Raw genomic sequence first — 20,589 nt, 5'->3', positions numbered from 1 at the left:
ATAGTAATATATATTATATACCTCTTTTTGAACTCACAGAATGCTCCCTGGGATGGAGGTTTAGATTGTTGTTCAAAAAAACCTGAATGCCCTTTTTTTGTGTGTCATTTGTACGCTCTTCCCATGGCTCTACGTTTCTATTTCTCTTCCACGCTTCTGTTCCTCATCCTTGTCTTTTGGCCTAGTCAGACCTTGATGCCTTTCACCGCCTTGTTGATGGTCTCCAGAAGGGCCTTGTTCTCTGGGTTCTGGTAGCAGTCCTTATTGGTGTACATGTCAGTTAGGGTGCTCACGTAGCTCTCAAAATTCTGCTCAGTGATGGGCTCCTGCTGCAATGCAAATCGTGAGAAAATTGTGAGTGGCAATTTTAAAATGGCGCATCTAAATCATGTAGGAGAGGAAAGTTATGGGAGCTGCTGTAGGAGTGTGTGTAACTCACCATGTGAGGCAGGCGGATGTTGGCCAGACTGCGTATAAGAGCTTGACTGAGTCCAGACAGTTCCATGAACAGCGCCTCGTTCTGTTCTTCAATCACCTTATTCTCCTGCTCGATGTTCTTCAGGTTCTTCTCCATAGATGTGATCTAAGGCACCACAAAAACCGATGATAACAACTTTCCATCCCATAAGTGACATTTCCTTTAAGCAATGCATGTTTGTCTCAATTTTCTACAGCTTAAATGTCTTTTCACATTGTACACATAAAATTGATTGCTAGTCAGCAAGTTGGATTAATTTGGTTACATCAGTTGGAGCGTTTATACATTACTTTTCAATACATTTTAAAAATGTTTTTGAAAGAAATCTCCAATGCTCACCAAGGCTGCATTTATTTGATCAAAAAAACAGTAAAAAAAGTGTACTATTATGAGATATTAGAATTTAAAAGAACTGTTTTCTATTTAAATATGTAATTTATTTCTGTGATGGTAAAGCTGAATTTTCAGCATCATGACCCTTCAGAAATCATTCTAATATGATGATTTGCAGCTCAAGAAACATTTATTATTATTATCAATGTTGAAACCAGGTGATTAATATTTTTGTGGAAACTGTGATACATTTTTTCAGGATTCTTTGATGAATAGAAAGTTCAAAAGGACAGCATTTATTTGAAATAGAAATCTCTTGTAACATTATAAATCTTTGCTGTCTCTTTTGTTCAAATGAATGCATCCTTGATGAGGATCAAATCTTTTTTTTATTATTAATTTTATACTGACACCAAACGTTCCAATGGTACTGTATATAAATCCTGAAGTCGAAAGACTAGCATATTCTTAAGCAATGCTACGGAAGCGTATTGCATTCACTTGAGAAAAAAAAAATCTACTCTGTTTTTCTGAATTAATAAGTTAATTATCTCAGAATTACGAGAGAATTTTTCATGAAAAAAAGTTTTTGCTCTGTTTTTCTGAATTAACGAGTTAATTATCTCAGAATTACGAGATAATTTTTCATGAATAAAAAGTTTTTGCTCTGTTTTTCTGAATTAATGACTTAATTATCTCAAAATTATGAGATAATGTTTTCTTGAAATAAAAATATTTGCTCTGTTTTTCTGAATTAATGACTTAATTATCTCAGAATTATGAGATAATTTTTCATAAATAAAAAGTTTTTATTCTGTTTTTCTGAATTTACGAGTTAATTATCTCAGAATTCTGAGATAATTTTTTATGATCATAATTCAGAGATAATTAACTCGTTAATTCAGAAAAACACAATTTCTGAAATAATTCTGAGATAATTAAGTCATTAATTCAGAAAAACAGAGCAAATATTTTTATTTAAAAAAACATTATCTCATAATTTTGAGATAATTAAGTCATTAATTCAGAAAAACAGAGCAAATATTTTTATTTCAAAAAAACATTATCTCATAATTTTGAGATAATTAAGTCTTTAATTCAGAAAAACAGCAAATATTTTTATTTCAAGAAAACATTATCTCATAATTTTGAGATAATTAAGTCATTAATTCAGAAAAACAGAGCAAAAACTTTTTTCCATGAAAAATTATCTCGTAATTCTGAGATAATTAACTCGTTAATTCAGAAAAACAGAGTAGATTTTTTTTCCTCAAGTAAATGCAATAGGCTTCCGTACAATGCTCTTTACATGATAATCCAAGGTTAATTTCTAAAAAGAAATACCATGAATACCATGGTTTTACTATAGTACTATAGTGTTATAAATGTTATAAATTATATCACAACATAATATGTGATCTTTAGTGTACAATCTATGTTCTTTTAAATTGTCAAGACTTTTATGGCTAACCTGTGTTTGAAGGTTAACCATATCTGCCTCCATCTCATTGTTGGATTCATTGAGCTCGTTGATTTCTTTATTAAGCTGCTTAATGTCTTCATCATTGTCTAAGACTGTAAAGAGAAAGAAAAATGTTGTCATCTTGAGTGCCCACAAAATATGACATCAGAAGAGATGATGGAGGTAAAATGTAGGAGAAAATATGGGATGTCTCACCGTCACTTGCTCTGAACTTAGTGCTGAGATACTCTTCTCCAGGGAACTTGGCTTTCTTCTTGTTGAGAGAGGCTCTGGGACAGCCTGAGAGACTGGGGCCAAACACAATCGATTCATCATCAATCATCCCAAAACATTTGCTTTATGAGTAATCCCATAATGACTCAGACTTGGCCGATACCCTTAAACCTAAATGTAGAGTGTGTCATGTCTGTGCTATTAAAGGAATAGTTTACCCAAAAATGAGCAGTTTAATCCAAATCGTGTGAAGAGATACAATTTCTTTCTATGATGAACATATTTAATCAATATTTATATATAAACACATAGAGCGCATAACATTTGCTAAACGTTTTTTTGTTGTTGTTGCAGAAGTGCTTTATAGATTAAATGAACTAAATGAATAATTGATGATCTTTACAACTGAACTGAATCAACACTGAACTGACTTCAGCTAAACAACAGTCGAAATGCATAATTTTCTTGTTATCACTGTAAAGCTGCTTTGAAACAATCTGTATTGTATAAAGTGCTATATAAATAAAGGTGACTTGACTTGTGTGCATCAAGCGCTGAAACAAACCTCATTGGTTCTCTGCATATGTATTTACCATATGTGCTGAGCTCTACGCATGTGTCGATCATTGTTTAATTACTGCTTAAATTTAATCTATTCATTATAGAATATGATTGTGTCTCTTCGCAAGACTTGGATTAAACTGCTTGATTCATATTGATTCTTTTAACAATCTTTTTATAACCTTTTCGTATCTTCCGAATTATAATATTATTATTATATCGGTATTATATTTTGAAATATGTCAGATCCATTGTTTTGTCTCAAGATGCACACCAGTATGTTTAATTGAATTAAGGCCTAATCCTGGTTTAATCTAAGTGATCTCTGAATAAACAGTCTTGCATGCATTGCTGCACTATTGCCAACTTTGTCCATGACAAAGTTTTATTAATACAACTTAGCACCTTTAGTTTGAATTGCAAATATAATGACAGGTTTCCCACCCAAACTCACGCCACTGGTTGACACAAATTTCACGTGGCAGCCAAACCCATATTTTCTCCTTAATTACCTGCGGTGGGTGAGGAAGCTGCCGTTGGCGTGTCCCGATCCGTCACATCCCGGTGTGGGACAGGTGGGGCCTTCTGTCTTAAACGCCTTCCAGGAGAATGGAGACCCGTTCAACAAACCCTCCTTCTGCCGCCTGGCCGCCAGCGGGCATCCATACGCACTGCGGTGAGTGGCATACTTCCCGCTGATGTGACCTAGGCTGTCACAACCTGGCACTGGGCATCTGTGAGAGAAGGAAAAACATAAAGATAGAGGGGATAAAACATGAGTTTGGTTAGAGCATTTATCCCATCAGAAATATCACCTTGCTATTGACTTCAGTTCCCATCTGTTTACTCTCTGTCTCACTCGAGTCTCTATTCAGTTTTGTAAAGAGGGCAATATTTAGCTACATACTTTGCCCAACAGTGACTGTGAATATTACAACATTGAAATAAACTAAAAAAAAGAGATTTTTACACATCGGGGAGCTTGAGTGCCGCCATATGCCGGCTGCTCATTGACTGGAGTGGAATTATGTGGATAAAAAGCTCCTACGCTTGGCAGTCGCAAAAAAACAAGAAGACAAAAACCCACACACTGCACTGCAGATGACTTACTAAAAAAAACATAGACCAATATTTTAATACCCCGTGAGCCATCTGTGCTGTAATATATTGTTCACAGTTATTATTTCCTCAGCAGTATAACTGGGTGTCTTTGTCTCCTTGCTTTTGGAAGTTGCACAATGGAATAAAACACACAAGGCCTTTTCCCAAAGAAATCTACTAGCACTAGTTGGCCATGCGGGGCTCCATGCACTGCCTCATAAGCTCATGTAGAGCGAGTTATTTGGAAGGTTGCCATGGTGATATTTAACAAAGTAGAACAGTATTTTGGGATCACAAGTGGTTCTAGCTGGAAATGCTTGATTAAATCACATCTGTCTGAATGAAGAAGGGTATTCTAAACTGCTTTACACTGGTGTTAAATGACTGTGTGGTTGGACAAACCTATTATCCAATATCTGATCATTCCCTTACAATATTCCCGCCTAAAATGTGTCCTTTTTTACCGTACAGTAGCATAAAAGAAATGGGGAAAAGCCTTTGGCTTTCTATGCAGTACGAACTTTAAGAGCTCGGAGTCCTCCTTGTCGTCCTTGATGGGAGTTGTTTTTATTCCACCTTTCTTGGCCCGTGGACACCCAGACAAACTGAAAATAGAGAGTATGCAGCTCATGATCAGAGGAGCCAGAAACTCAGAACAACAAGGATCCAGCACTACTGACCCAAAGCAATGTAGAAGAAACCAAACTCAAATACTATTAACAAAGATGCAAGCACACACCATATCCTTACCAGGCGCAATGCAATGAGTTTCCAGCTATTTTATCTCACTGAAAGTGAAACGCTACAAAAAATGCGACAAAATCACAGCCAATCTGAAAATATTTGATATCTAACGTGAGGTGATTTTAGGTAAACTGGACCATTTTTCGTCATTGAGATGGCGAAAAGTGGCCCAATTTACCTGAATCTCTAACAGCTATGTAAAGTAGGACCAGTGCGAATTCAATGTGGACGGGGCCACTGAGTGCACAACGTGACAAATATAAAGCACATGGCCTACATAATGTCTTTTTGCACTAATTAACATGGAAGACGTGATTTACTGCTTGATGCCTCGCGCCTGGTTAGGAAACCGTGACCTCAGCAAGCTTTTAGATAAACAGAGAGGCTGCCATTGAGTGCATTAAGAAAACTGCACAAGATCTGGGGTCAGTTTCCTATCTAAAAAATGATTCAGTAATGGGGACGGGTAATAAATGAAGTGTGGCATACACGTGTGTGTCTAACATACAACTGTCACTAAACTTCTCTGTCCTGTGTATGTATTGATATGTATGATATGGAGAGCTTGTTCATCGGGTCATACCTTCTGTGAGACGCGTAGTTGCCAGTGATGTGACCTGAACCATCACATCCCGCAGTTGGACATCTGGGAAAGTGAAGTCAAACTTAAAATGTGATGGGTTATAATACCTCTAATAAACTTGTCTGAAAAAAGGTGCAGTGTGTAATTTCAATTCAATTGCATTTTTTTGATAAAAGTATTACAGGACAGAAGCAAGTCTCTTTTTTTCAATTTTTACTGTATTTTTGATCAAATAAATGCAGCCTTGCTGAGCGGAAGATTTTTTTAAATCATACCGACTCCAAACTTTTGCTTGACTGACATACAAGGAAAGGGGTATTTAGGAAACACTGCACCTTTAATACTGTAATCGTACAGCAACCTTAAGTTAAACTGTACTGAACTGCCTTTTTTAAAAAAAAAGACAATGACAAAGAAAAGAGTAAAAGCAGCATTTAGCTGAGCAGACCCAAGTGAACAAGAACAAGGAAAAAAGAGCAGAAGTAGAGCAGACATACTTGAGTTCAGCTGTGTGTGCTGCCATGAGGGACCGAAGACTCTTATCAGCGAGAGGACACCCAGACAGGCTAAAAACGTTGAAAAGAGACAAGGAGGGAAAAAAGAGAGGGGAGAAGATAAAGCGAAAGAGCCCAGAACGTCCCAAGTCAGTGTAAAAAGCAAAGAGCAGGCGAGAGTTAAGCGAGAGAAAGATAACATCAATGTGATGTCTTGTTTTATTTGATATTTCCCCTCTGAAGGCAAAAGAAGGACAGAGAGGTGAACCCCGAACACTATGTACCTGCGATGGGATGCATAGTTTCCGGTGATGTGTCCGCTGCCGTCACAGCCCGGAGTGGGGCATCTGCAAGGGACAAACAGAAAAAAGCCTGACTGAGTGAACCGATTCCAATATCAATATGTGCACAGAAAGGCATGCAAACTAAAAGTGACTTACAGCAGGAGCTCTTTCTTGGTGTCCTTGGGCTGGAACCGGACCTTAAAACTGGGGGTTGTGACCTCGCCGGGGTACTTCCTGTCCTCCAGGGCGTCCTGCATCATGTCACAATCCTCAGGGTCGGAAGAAGCAAATGACTGAGCGCTGTGGTCCATCTGTGCAAAGATACGAATGTATATTACACCAGTTTGCATAACTAATGATAGATCTGCTCTTCCGGCCTAACTTAAATGACAGGAAGTGTACCTCTTCTAGGTCCTCCTCTCTCTGCCGATTGGGTTTGGTGTAGTCCAGAGGCCCCTCCCACTCCTCTTGTTTGTAGGTGTGTAAAGAGTGTGGCGAGATGCTGCTGTTGCCATGGTGAAGAGATGTGGATGATGATGAAGATGATGAAGACAGATCAGGGGAACGCACTTCAGGGCTGGTGCAAGGCATGCCCAGTTCTCTCTTTATGGGCTTCTTCATGCTTAAGTCCAAGGTGCCGTTCTCATCCACCTCAATTTCCATACTCTACAACAGAAAGAAATAATGTGTTGCATTTATAATTAATAACTGGGCTTGTGATAATGATGTGATAAAAATGCATATTACAGAATACATTTTTTTTTTTACAAAACAAAAATATGAGTGGTACAAAACTCGCATTCACAATTCTATTTTTTTTAGCATGTTCTTGCTAGTTTTTTTGGGGGATGGTTTCCAATGCGTTGCTGCACGGTTGCTAGGGTGTTGTGGGTAAAGATGCTATAAAAATCCATGTGATTACAGAAAACTAAAACTTTTCTTACATTTTACAAAAAAGTGTGAGTAGTGCAAAACTCGCTTTCACAATGCTGGGATGTTGTGGGTGGTTGCCAAGCCGTTGCTGTGGTGTTCTGTATGTTTTTTCTGTTGCGCATTGTGGTTGCTAGGATTTTGTTGATTATTGACATGGCTTTGCTATGGTGTTCTGTATTGTTTTTTTTTTTTTAGCACATCTCTATGTGGGTTTTGTGAGTGTTTGCTAAGGCGTTGCTATGTGGTTGCCAGGGTGTTGTGGGTGAAGATGTGATAAAAATGCATAATATAACAAGATTTTTCTGTAAACATATTATGATGAGTATTGTGGAAGTTCAGGTATTGTGGGTGATTGTCATTACGTTGCAGATACTAGGGTGTTCTGTATTTTTTAGCACTTTGCTATGTAGTTGCTAGGGTGTCTGCAAACACATTGCTGTGCGGCTGATAAAGTGGTCTATATGGTTTTTTAGCACATTGATGTGGCTGTTGCTATTTAGTTGCTAATGTGTTCTATGTGGTTTTGCACATTGCTATGTGGTTGCTAGGGTGTTGCTATGCAGCTGCTAATGTGTTATGTGCTGTTGCTAGGGTGTTGCTATGCAGTTGCTAATGTGTTTTTTGTGGTTTAGCACATTGCTATTTGGTTGCTAGAGTGTTGTGGGTACTGCCAAGGCATTGCAATGCAATTGCATAGAAAAGCAAAAATATGCAATATAATCTGTAAAATTAGTAAAATTAGAGTAAAATAAAAGCTAAACAACAAAGCAACACAGCTATTACATGCGTTCCTATTATAACACACAATGTGTGCAGATGTAGACGGATGATGGATGGATTAGTGTTAAAATGGGCATGTTTACATATTTGTGCGAGTGCATATGAAGTTGGATATGTGCACACACAGTAGGCACTGATCCCAGAGCAGTCCCAGTCTGATTAGCGTTGAGCCACTGGGCCTTTCTGCCCATTAATCTTCCCCTTTTATCCCCTTCTGCTAAAAACATGTCAGGAAATCGAAAAATGATGAAGTAGTCACTCCCTGGGATGAGGAGAAAGCTTTTTTTAAAAAAAAAAAAATCACAATATCGAGGACAGAGCTTCTCCAATTACAGTATAGATCCCCGAGTTCTCTGATGGAGGAGGGGAAGGAAAGAGGCTGATAGCTTATATCTTTGGGTGTGAAAAGGGACAAGGAAAGAAAAGAAAGAAAAAAGGGAGAGGAAATTGAGGGAATGAGAGAGAGAGAGATTGCCCTCATTAGCATTATCCATGGAAATATTAAATAAAAGAACATGGAGCACCTGGTCCTGCCCTATCTAGGGAGCTCACTATCAACTTAATGCAATAACAACATGAAGAGGAGACAAGGATAAAACGAACGGAGGGACAGATGAAAGGGAGGTGAGATGACGCAATAAGATCTCAACAGCAAGCAAACGCATTCAAGCTAACGCTACATTCATCTGATACAAACTCTGCTGAAGATCAATCACAAATGGAGACAGACTTTATTCAATTAACAGATGCTTACCATTATAAATTACTCTTATAAACTACTAAACATCTGCACATGGTATGTGTAGTTAGCAATGTTGTGGAAACTAGTTTGAAACCGTAGCTTGCTAAGCTAAGTAGTTAAGCTATTTAAAGTAGATCTGCCACAACAGAAACAATAAGGATCTTAATTGGGGTGACAGCGTCACATTTGAACAAATACTAAACTAAATGCAGCTAATAAATGAGGAAACACACTCATTCAAATAAGTTAATCAAAAACAGCAGGATTAAACTACATTTTATTTCACTACAGAAATATGTAAAATTCTTTATAAGGACTTCTGAGAAAACGGCTGATCAAAGACTTAGATCAAAGATGAATTTGTGAATTGTTTTTTTGGAGTCAGTTCACTGCAACAAAACACCCAAATTAACCAAATTGTTAAAATGAATTCCTAACACTACTTCAGAAAAAATGTCTGATTATTGCCTCAGCTAGCTTGTTTGCAAGGCACATGCGTTCTGTCAAGCTACTCATCACTAGTCAGAAAAATGAGCTTGTTTCTTTATTATCAAAACAGCTACTAAAAATGTTGTTTAGTTAGCATCACTACTTAGTTGGTTACTACCCAACAGTCTATATGTATTGGCAATGTGCTGGCTAATGTTTGCCAACTGTTTTAGCTGAGTGCTGTCTCTAGTAAATAAGCTAGTTATCCTAGTAAACAATAGAAGTAAACAGTATCCTATCATATAGTAGAACTGTATTGTTTTCTGAGTATCTTAAAAACTTTTTTTTTTTTACTTTTACGCAGAAATTCTGATGACAAATTGTGCAGACTTTCCCCCAAACCAGTTGAACTAAAACAGTTGATCGGTTGCCATGATTGACTGTACAGAAAATCCTTCTTGAAAATTTGTGTTAATTTGTGTGCATGATTTTCTTCTAGAAACCATTTAAAGTCTTTTCTGTAAAGCTGACACGTAAAAAACAAAAAGAACTGTAATTGGTTAAAAGTCTGCGTTATATGAGATTGTTCTGTACCTTATCTGGGTGTCTGATGCTGAGGTTCTCTGGTCTCTCCCAGCAGCGAGTGGACAGGTTGAGGATCGCAGTGGCAGCCATGTGGGCAGCTTCGGCATCATGGGAATAATCATAGCCACTGGAGGAGCTTTTTCCATAACCTACGTGCAAGCTGGGACTTGGGGGGGAGGCCCTGGGGAATGGAGGTTTGGCTGAGGGCAAAAGAGAATATTACACTAGTTAATAGTAAAGAATTGATCCTTCCATTGAAGAACACTCTACTAAACTCACTTACCGCGATAACACTTTAAAATAATGGCCCGTCATTAATAGGTACCTATGTAGGAAGTAATGCAGCACACATACTACATTTACACTATATGTACTACTATTAACTAATATGGAAACAAGATTAACTAATCAGAAAGTAATATCAAATTTAGGACTGAGATAGGTCCTTATTAGGTAATTAATGATTACTGAATGAGATTAGCCTTTTATTCTAGCTTCAGTTCATACATTTTTTTAACAACACTTGAATGTGGGTACGTTTAATAAAAAAAGCAACATTTTGAACAAAAGTTTTTTTCCCCAAAGAGTACAATGTGCATAAGCAATGCTTTTATCGCCTGTTTCTGTTCCTTTTTTCCTGTGTTTTGATCAGGAGATTCAATACTATTTCAGAAGATGCATAATAGCGCCCCCTGCCAAATAACAGTGAAAACACGAAAAGCTGGAAAATTCTGTCAATGGCAGGAAAAAGTTAATGTGGCTAATCTCCTTCAGTAATTATTGATTACCTAATAAGGAACTATCTCAGTCCTAAATTTGATATTCTGATTAGTTAATCTTGTTTCCGTATTAGGTAATAATAGTAGCTGAAATGTTAATGTAGTGCTACTCATTTGTCCTGCATTACTTCATGCATAGTTACCTATTAATGACGGACCATTATGTTTGACGACCCTTCCTTGACAATAAAGAATCTTGAAGCTTAGCCATACTATTCACAAAGCGCACAATTTACACACATCTCTGCACTCCAAGAAGTGTATTTTACATAGCGTTCATAAAGCATGACTAATCCTGCTCACATTTGAAGGCTTTGGGTGAAGTTTCGCTGGTGTGCATCTTTGGGGCGAGCATGCGCTTGCCAAACACCTGCACGTCGAAGCTTGCATAATCGAAGGACACCTTGGAGTACTTCTCCAGTTCCTTGGCCAGATTAGCGCGTGGTGTGGCGGGGACGAGGCTGGGCCTGTAGCTGCCGTGCGGAGGAATCTCCAACTGCTTCACAAAACACATGGGCCTGAGTAGCGAGAGAGAGAGAGAGAGAGAGAGAGAGAGATTCTGTCATTTTCTTCCTCTACAAAAGAATCAATATCCCTGCAGTGAAGAAAAAAGAAGCATAAAAGGATAAGTGTAAGTGAGCATAAAAGATCAAGAGTGAAAGAGTGGGCTGGAATTAGACAGCAGAAGAGAAGCGGAATTGAAAGACTGACAATGAGCCAGAGATACAGCGAAAAAAGAAAAAGGAAGGAAAAGTTCCACAGATAAATAGCCTGTAAAAGAGTAAATGAGAGAGAGAGAGAGAGAGAGGTTTGAAAGCAGGGTGACTGAAGGAGAAGAGGATTAAATAGTGTCTTATCAGCACTGAGCACATTAGCATATCATATAGCATGGAATTGAAGCCCTAAAACCGACTTCTTTTCCTGAAGAACCATGAGCCCTTGCGGCCCTTTCTCTGTTCTGAAGAAAAACTCTGAAAAGACATGTTCCAGGACCTGGTAGGTTGCCTAGTGAGGCTGGATTTTAAGGCATCATAAATGCTCCAGATTCAAAGGCTATTAAAGGCAACTGCTACCAATGCAGTATATCACGTTTTAGTCAAATGCTAAGGCAGCATCTTATGTGTCCTTTACATTATAACTTATATTCAATATTTGTGCATTAGTTTATTAGAATATTCAAGCTATTAGCTAAACAACATGCTAATGTCAAGTAAGTAGGAATTGGTCTCGCATACACAAATATGGCCGCTGAGAAAACTGACTTTCCTTGAAAAGGACTTTGGTCAAACTCTTGAAGTCCAATATACAGTGCCGAGTGCTGCTTCCATGATGGTCAGGATGTTGTTTTAAAAGTAGGCAGTAGGTGGCTTGCTAGGTTATGGAAACGAGCAAAAGAATGCTAGCATATGGGTGTGGGTGTCATTGCGGTCTATGACACTGTGTTCTGTATTTAACATCATTAACGGATTTCAGACACGGTTTGAAGGAAAAACACGCACGCAAACACCAACGCATGTTGTGATCTGCGTGACAATGGCATGTAAAGTATATTAGCCTCTGCTTCCTGTCTCTTCATTAGTCAGTGCATCCCATTAGCAGGGGTGGCATGCGGAGCCGTCAGAGGTCTCTCTGGTGACTTTTCATTGTCGACATCTTCCCTTAATGGGCTTTCTCAGTGAACTGACGCTCATTTAAATCAGAATAACACTAATAAGAGAGGACTGCTTATTATTTTCATAATCCGCATTGCTTTGTCTGACCACTGACATGCTTCCTGAAGGAAAGTAATTATTTTTCCAATACTCCATGCCCTGTAAGTCCCATAATTAGCTTATCAGTGGCGTAATTAGACTAGCAGGTTTGAGGCCCGATCCCAGCATGAAATGGCAGGCTGTGCTCTATTAGAAGGGCAAAGGAAAGGGAGAACTGATTTTCCGAAACGCCTGACCAATCGTGCTGCGGTAAGTGAGTTCAGCTCTGCAGTGAATGACAGCTGTGCTAACCAACCACAGCAGGTGTGTTTGACGGACACATTCTGCTGACATAGAAGCTGAAGGACAGGAGGCGACCGAACATGGGGTAAGTTTGCTGTTGCTGGGAAAAAATAGGAATAAATGCTGATGTTTCAAGTTCCTGGGTTTGTTTCATTGGGGTTTAGGGCTCACCTGAGTACACGGTCAGAGTTTGGGCTGCCCTTGATGTGCTCGCCCATGGGCTGGGGCAGGTGTTGCTTGTCATGACCCTTCGTGAGCTTTTCGGCAGCAGCGATGGGACATCCAGACAAACTGACAGAAGAGGAGATGTGAAAGAATGAGTGAGGAAAATACACTACAGTCTTAAAAATAAAGGTTCCTTATTGGAACCCTTTGGTTCCTCTTTATTTTGATAGTCCACTTTGGACATTCTACTAACTATAAGTAACTTTGCAAATACATGTCAACTAACTCTTATTAGAGTATTAGTAGACTGTAGTAGACTGTCAGTAGACTGTTAGGTTATGGTTATGTGTTTGGGTTCGGGTAAGTAGAATAAGTTGACTTGTAGTTGCCAAGTTACTTATAGTCAGTTGAATATCTGTTGGTGGACCAACAAAATAAAGTGTTAGCAGATATTAAACAGACTGTCTACTAATACTCTAATGACAGTTAATCGACATATAGTTGCAAAGGTACTTATAGTTAGAAGAATGTCTAAAGTGGACTATCGAAATAAAGTGTTACCGAACCTTTAACATCAATGGAACATTTCCATTGTACAAAAGATTCTTTACAATGGGAAAGAGATTATTGAAATATGAAGAAAAGGTGTTGTTTGAAGGGTTCTTTGGGGAATCCAAAATGGTTCCTCTATTCCATTGGAACCTTTATTTTTAAGAGTGTATACATGTCATTATGTGGATCAAATATAACCATAAAGATAGTAAAAGTACATTTGGGGATCTATGATTCTGAAATAGGAGACTCTGTACCTGCGGTGTGTGTTGCGGTTGCTGTTGACATGACCCTGACCAGTGCATCCCGGTGTTGGACACTTTAAGACATTCTCATGCATGGCCAAAACTGAGAACAACCAATCAGAGTGCAGAAAAATACAAGTCAGACAATGAACCAAAAAAAAAAAAAAAAAATTCTACCAGCATCGATTTTGAACTATGAAATAAGTGACAGGTTTAGGAAAGGACATACACAATACTAGACGTCTAAAGTGCAGGTTAAAGTGATGCTTTGTCTCTTTTCCTGCAGCTTATCACACAATCGAAAGATGTTTCAACAGTAGTTTGGAAAGATGTTTCAACAGTAGTTTGATGTTGACTCACTCTCTGGAGGGATCCGATCTTTGTGTGGGCAGCCTGACAAACTGCGGTGGTGGGGATAGAGTCCGGTCACGTGACCCGTTCCATCGCACCCGGGGGTTGGGCATTTGATCTCTCGCTTCTCTGATCTAGAACTCTCTGTGAGCAGCAAAACACCTGTCAGTCAAACCTTATCTGAAGTCATTATCACTTCTGTCAGGACAGAAACATACAAAAGACGTGCATATCACCGCACACATTAGGCACAAACACACTCTCCAGTTTCATGCTCTCTGGAAGTTGTAAAGTTGCCTTTGGGCCCATGAGAGGGCACATTTACGGTGATAATTACAGTCATTATGTGTGCAGGCAGGTGGATGTTTCCATTCAGGATTATTATCTTCGGTGAGGGTGCGCTGGGGTTTATTGGACTATCTACTGAAAAAACGGAGCTCATTAAACAGACTTTACCATTGGCAAAGCACATCTCCATATTATACAGTAGGAGAGAGTGAGAAAGCGTGTGATGGGTCCAAGGTAAATGAACGTAGGTGCAAGGACAAAGGCAAAACATGAAAAACAGACGAGGAGAGAGAGAGAGAGAGAGAGAGAGAGAGAGAGAGAGAGAGAGAGAGAGAGAGAGAGAAAGTGAGAGACGTCGAGAGAGAAAGAGCTTGCATGTGCGCTCCAGTGGCTCCTTAATTAAATGTTGAAATGTTAACGAGACATGCACCTCCTAATTAAAACTGGTCGGAGCGTGAGGAGGCCAGTTATAGAGGGGGTGTGGAGCCCTACCGAGCGCTCGGCTGAATCCAGCGCCACACGGACCGGGCACGGTGCCAACCGAGAGCAGAACAACACCACAAACAAAACCAATAAACAAATAAACACGTGCCAAACCAATCTAATTACACACACCCTCTCTCCCCTTCAACTCTCTCGCACTCTCTCTCTCTTTCTGAGTGCTTCAGTAATTATAGACTAAGGCTGGAGTTTATCTATGGAAACCAATTCATTTGACCCATTTATACTCTCCAGATTGCTTCCCCCCATTATTAATCTTGCAGTTCTTTGCCTGAGCGAGAGCTTGCCATTTTAATCTTCTTTCTGATTAATCATGTGTGGGTGTTTATTTATGAGAATTTGTTGATATTTGAGCGCTTATGTAGGGTGTGTTGAAAAATGCATATGTGCAATGTTTAAATAGCACTCTGAGTGCACTTCTGAAATAGTTTCTTGCATTAGAGTGTGTATATATATTCATTCCTCAAACACAAGCAGAAAGAATTTCAGTATGTATTTTACGTAAAACCATTTATGTTAGAATGAATTTCAGTGCAAATTGTTCATGGACATCAATTCAACTTCAAAGCACCATTGGTTGTGCGACATCTTGACATAGCTTTTACATAAAATCATTCTTATGTAAATGGTCACATCACTGTACAAATGTAAGTAAGAATGGTCCTGCAAAGTCTTTACTTTGTTTTTATGTAAAAGCATATTTAAATAACTTTATGCAACAATTTATGTTAAAGACTGTAAACACTTCATATAACCATCCTTTTGTAAATAGTCGCATTGATGCAACAACTTACATGGTTTTTCCATAAAAAAACTATGAAAATACAATGTAAAGACTCTGCATAAGTATTATTACATAAACAATTTATGTAAAAATAGTTTTACGTAAAGATTGTTAAGACTTCCTTCAACCATGCGAGCGTAAATAGTTGCATTGATCCGACAACAGTTCATGTAAGAAAGGTTTTGAACAAAAATTTTGTGAAGACTATGTATGACATTATAACAAAAATTGTCGCATCAAATGAATTTACGAATTTAAATATCAATTTTACAGGGGTTGGAAGGTAAAATGCTAAAGATCTGACCTTTTCCAAAGCAGCTCTTGCGGATATGTTCCATGTGTTTGCCGGTCCGGTCGTCGAGAGGAAAAAAACGGTGGTGTTCGGGAATGCGGCTGAGCTCCCGATGAGCTTTGACCTGTTGGGCTTTCAAAGCAATGGCCTGCTCCAGCAACCCCAGGTTCCCCCGCATTATGTCGAACATCTCGGACTCGTCCGCCACCGTTGAGCGTTGAGACAAGCTGTCGTCATCCCCATCATCATCATCATCATCATTCCCGTCCACGTCGGCATCCCTCTCCGACTCCTCAGACTGCACTTCGATAACCACAGGAGATGATGTGGCGGCCTTACTGGAGCTGTAACTTTCTGGCAAAGTGAGTTTGTGGGAAACATAGTTTTCCCTTACGTGGGATCCCTGAGTGGCAGTGATAACCGAAGGGGCTTCTCTCTCCCCTTCCTCTTCAGACCTAACATCATTGTACTCCTCCATGTATGCCTCTCCTTTTTGCATCTCAGACCTCAGCCCCTCATCATCATCATCCTCATCCTCATCATCTTCTTCGTCATCCTTTTGTGTTTGCATCTCCTCAGTAAAATACTGGTGGTCTGACTCTTTCTGGGTCTCAGTGCGCATGTCCTTTTCTTTATCTTCCATCTCGCCTGTATTTCCCATCACCCCATTCTCCCTAGTCACCAGAACTCCTATTTCGCTCCTTGTTTTCTCTGTTTCATAATCTTCTTTCTCTTCTTCTTCTGGTTCCCTAAAAGGGCTTTTATCTTGTGTTTCCACTGTGACGGGCTGTTGTTGCGGCGGCGGCGATACAGGACCATTGTTGTGGTTGTTGAGGTTGGTCATTGAGTTGGACACTATGTGCTGATAGTTGGAGAGATCCTCAGAGGATGAGAGTGTGGGCTTGTCTGTGCTGGATGCCTCAATGATGATACACTCTTCTGTGTGAGAAAGAAAGAAGGATGTAAATGTTAAAACGTGTCATTTTTAAAGAATACGTTTAACAGTCAAGGTTTGACTCTCAAATTTTCCAGTACATACAATAGCAGCAGGCGTGGATTGATAGTTCTGTCATCATTCACTCACACCTCAAACCTGTATGACTTTATTTATTCTGTGGAACATAAGATATTTTTTGAAAAATTTGTTTTTTTTTTGGAGCCATATAATGAAAGTCAGTGGGGTCCAATGTTGTCTTTCATTGTGTGGACAAAAAACACTGAGGCATTTGTGTTTCACAGAAGAAAGTAAGTATTTCTTTGCAAGACTTTGTATTGAATCTTAGGATTTGGTTTTCATTCTGAACTGTTTTTGACAGCTCCTGCAGCTTTTTATACTCTCCGGTAATAAGTAAAATCTCTCTGGGTTCTGTTTTTTTCCTTTTCTTCTAAATTTAACAGGAATACGGTCTCGCTTTCTTACTGCTCAACAGCTTATTTCCTGGCATTTACTGTCACCTTGAGAGAGTTTGGAGCTCCAACATTGACAGCAAAGAATAACCCAGAAGCATTCGGCGCGTGTCATACATTTGTCAATGATGTGACAGTCAACTAGTTGTTAAGTGCAATTCTGTTTAATACGGCACATATCAATAGAGGTCACTATCAGAACAATATGTATCGGAGACACGTTTTTCATTCACTGTGTATGAACATAATTGTTTTTATTGTCCCAAACAAGACTGACAATCATATTCTGATTCAGTGTACATCCCTCACCTTCATCACCACCCTCTTCTTCTGTATTAATGCTCTCTGTGTTGTGTTTCGCTTGCTCCTCTTCCTCTTGCTCCTCTTCCTCACGCTCTTGATCACCAGCCTGCGGTGCCTGTTCTTCGTCCTCCTCGTCTTCCTCCCTCAACTCCGTCTCTTCTCCGCTCCCCTCACTCTCTGCATTGAAGCCTTCGTCCATTGCCAGCTTCAGCGGGTGGGACTTCCTCTTGGAGGCGGGTTGCTCTGACTCTGCTTCCTGTAGGCGCCTTTTTCTGGCCAACGGGCAGCTCAAAGCACTATGGGAGAAGACAAATTAGTGAGAACAATTGACGAGAAATACAAGACGAAGGACTTTTACAGTACAAGTGGAAAAACAATGAAAGCATGCAAACTACACACACGCAAGCCAAGCATGACATGCTATATGGTCAGAAAACTCAGATGAGGAATGGAAGGATGTTGGAAATTGATCTGTAGGGGGCAGTGTGCTGGATAAAAGCCTTTATAAATCAAAGCCAGTTGGCTGGAACACTTAATTATACTACAATAAAAATAAGAAACACAGAGAGAGAGAGAGAGAGAGAGAATGGAGGGAGTTATGGAGGCTGGAATTCAATAAAGCCCTCACCTAGAAAACCTTGCTATCGGACGGGCAGCGGAGATAGATCTATAAACATGAAGCATCTCAAATGGCTTCCTGAATGTATACATGTGTAAATAAACATAACTGTAATATCTTTCCAATAATCAATACCCTGCCTACAGACCTCAGTCAGGGAAAGCGAGAGTAAGAGAGAGAGGAAGATTGTCATTATTAGAGGAAGAGATGAAGATCAAGATGATCTAATCTACGGGCTGAACAGTGTTTGTGATCAGGAAAGGCTATGTGGCCGCAGAGGGAGGTGAATCAGGGGCTACAGAGCACCACACGGGTATGTCATCTGTCGTACCTTCTGTGTCGGGCATATTTGCCACTGATATGGCCTGAGCCATTGCATCCTGGAGTGGGGCAGCTGAACAGATAGAGGGGGTCAAATTAGAGATGCTTTATAGCTTTTGTTTTTTCGTTGTGGTTGTGTGCTAAATAGTTCATCAGGAGCCGTATTTCCACGGACAGCAAGAAACAAACACACATAGATTTTCAAATTTAGCTAAATAATTGCTTCGTCAATAAGATGGAGCTGTGATTGATTTCCTTTTCCTGCGGCTACCCTTCTTTCGTTTCATGAAAGCCCTTCTGTCTTTTGCAGGAATCCCTAGTATTTTGTCAATTTGTTTCATTGGCATTTTCATTTATTACCAGCAAAACAGTGCTGAGATTTAAACTTGAATCATTTCCTCACGCTCACATGTGTTGATCAAAGATGATCTCTGTCTGTGTGTGTGAAGTTTGGTGATATATGCATCATGACAGATGGTTGCTGTGGCAGTGCATAGGCATCGGAACACCCATCATTCACAAACTTAGCTTTAAGCTACCAGTAAGTGTGTAATATTTCTATTTACCATCTCATCATGTTTAAAATCCGAAGATTTTTTTCAGTTTTTATGGCAGAAAATGCGGAAAAAAAAGAAAGTAGGCAGATTCCATCTGGGTATTAGTAAAGTAGAGATGCACAATATAGCTGTGGTCAAATTGGTATCGGCAGATAAATGTGACTTTTTAATATCATTATATATATCTACAACAGTTAGTTCTGGTTCTCGAATCTGACTGGCTGAGAGCCTTTTCAAGCCGTGCAACATTCTGCTCATATACACAGTGTATGAGATATATTTAAGCCAATAAATTATATTAACCATTTCAGTTCTACCCGACTCTTGGTGGGTCTATGGTATTGGCCATAAGCGAGAGACTGGTCATGAATTTTCTTGCCGATGATTTTTCTGGGGGCGGTCACCAGGTCTTTTTTATTTCATATATATATATATAGCTAACAAACCCAGCTAGATACATGGCATATCATGTCTTGAAGCATGTATAATTCTGTTCTATTGCAGTATGAAAGCATCTTTCAGTCATCTTTTGAGCTGAGCTCTATTTAAGATCTGTGACAGAAATGGCCGTGAGCAGCTTCAGTGACCCTGGCGGCTAGCGAGTGTGTTTGATACTGTTATAAATTCCACTCTTGTAAACTTCATAGTGCACTTGACAGTGAAATGAGCTGAGAATATGAGGCGTTCATATCCCTTCCTCACACACAGATTTGGTATTGTTGGGTCTATAGGTACAAACTAGCAGACACTAGCCATTTTAAACAAATGTTTATATCAGGCAAACAGGACCATGCATAAATAACCTTGGGACTCCTCACATTTATTAGATTTCTATTGCTGTCAGTCATTTTGTTGATGATAATTAATGTTGAAAATGAGTTTGTTACATTAAAATGGATTTTGTTTTTAAAGCGGCGTGCATTGTGAGTCAAATAATGTCAAAACATGATCAAACATGGATTTAAAAACAAAGAAAATATTGCTGCAGAAGAAAAAAAATGGCATATTTAATTTTACAGAACTAATCTGTCTTACCTCAGCTCCTGTCCAACAATCTCAGAGGGAACTGCAGAGGCAAAGACAAGGAACAGAAAAATAAGCTGAAAAATCTAAAGCTGCAAATAATTGCATAGAACCGCAATCAATAAATCAAAAATATATACAGACCCCAAGAGGCCATGCAGTAACATTCATGACTACATTACCAAGAAGAAACACACACACACACACACACACACACAGTACATATACATATACATATACACAAACACCTGAGTCAGCCAAAACATCGAGCCTTGATGAAGAAAAAAAAAAAAGTACAATATGCACGAATCAGCACGAAAATATGATTAATTGTCCCAGTTCAGTTTAGTGGTGAAATCAGAGCAAAACTGCCGACGTGTAAAAAAAAGCCTCTCTCTAATCAATTTATTTGAAAACAATAAAAACAGTCAAAGAAAAATCATGAAAAGAAGAAATGATTGGAAGAATTTTGGCTTTAAAGAAATGTTTGGGGTTTAATGTGTTTAGCATTTCAACTCCTGCCTTTACATGACCATGTGAAGTGGTAACATTCGCATTATTTGCAGCAGGATTCAAGAAATGAATGTGACGCCACTATTTCGCAAAGTACAATAGTATGGAACTTTTGCATTTTGTATTGAAACTCCACCAACAGAAATGAATAA

The 20,589-nt window shown here is 39.1% G+C and overlaps 1 protein-coding gene across 1 annotated transcript in view; it reads right to left on the bottom strand.

The window, feature by feature from the left end:
• Nucleotides 1-185: 185 nt before the first annotated feature.
• Nucleotides 186-20,589, bottom strand: part of myt1b (myelin transcription factor 1b) — a gene marked incomplete at its 3' end in the record, with an annotated part of 92,886 nt that continues 72,482 nt past the window's right edge. The window contains exons 5-24 of the mRNA XM_081386730.1: nt 19,937-19,967; nt 18,355-18,417; nt 17,411-17,700; nt 15,707-16,633; nt 13,839-13,973; nt 13,491-13,581; nt 12,688-12,807; nt 10,826-11,040; nt 9,753-9,943; nt 6,677-6,940; nt 6,431-6,585; nt 6,275-6,337; nt 5,994-6,062; nt 5,497-5,559; nt 4,691-4,774; nt 3,581-3,802; nt 2,490-2,581; nt 2,283-2,386; nt 440-583; nt 186-329 (exon numbers count right to left, since the gene is read on the bottom strand). Coding sequence (XP_081242856.1) covers nt 186-329; nt 440-583; nt 2,283-2,386; nt 2,490-2,581; nt 3,581-3,802; nt 4,691-4,774; nt 5,497-5,559; nt 5,994-6,062; nt 6,275-6,337; nt 6,431-6,585; nt 6,677-6,940; nt 9,753-9,943; nt 10,826-11,040; nt 12,688-12,807; nt 13,491-13,581; nt 13,839-13,973; nt 15,707-16,633; nt 17,411-17,700; nt 18,355-18,417; nt 19,937-19,967 — 3,467 coding nt within the window. The remainder of the gene's footprint in view (nt 330-439; nt 584-2,282; nt 2,387-2,489; nt 2,582-3,580; nt 3,803-4,690; nt 4,775-5,496; nt 5,560-5,993; nt 6,063-6,274; nt 6,338-6,430; nt 6,586-6,676; nt 6,941-9,752; nt 9,944-10,825; nt 11,041-12,687; nt 12,808-13,490; nt 13,582-13,838; nt 13,974-15,706; nt 16,634-17,410; nt 17,701-18,354; nt 18,418-19,936; nt 19,968-20,589) is intronic.

The sequence above is a fragment of the Scardinius erythrophthalmus genome (assembly GCF_964197995.2).
Source record: "Scardinius erythrophthalmus genome assembly, chromosome: 15".
NCBI classification, from domain to species: Eukaryota; Metazoa; Chordata; class Actinopteri; order Cypriniformes; family Leuciscidae; genus Scardinius; species Scardinius erythrophthalmus.
This window is presented reverse-complemented; position numbering and strand designations above follow the sequence as displayed.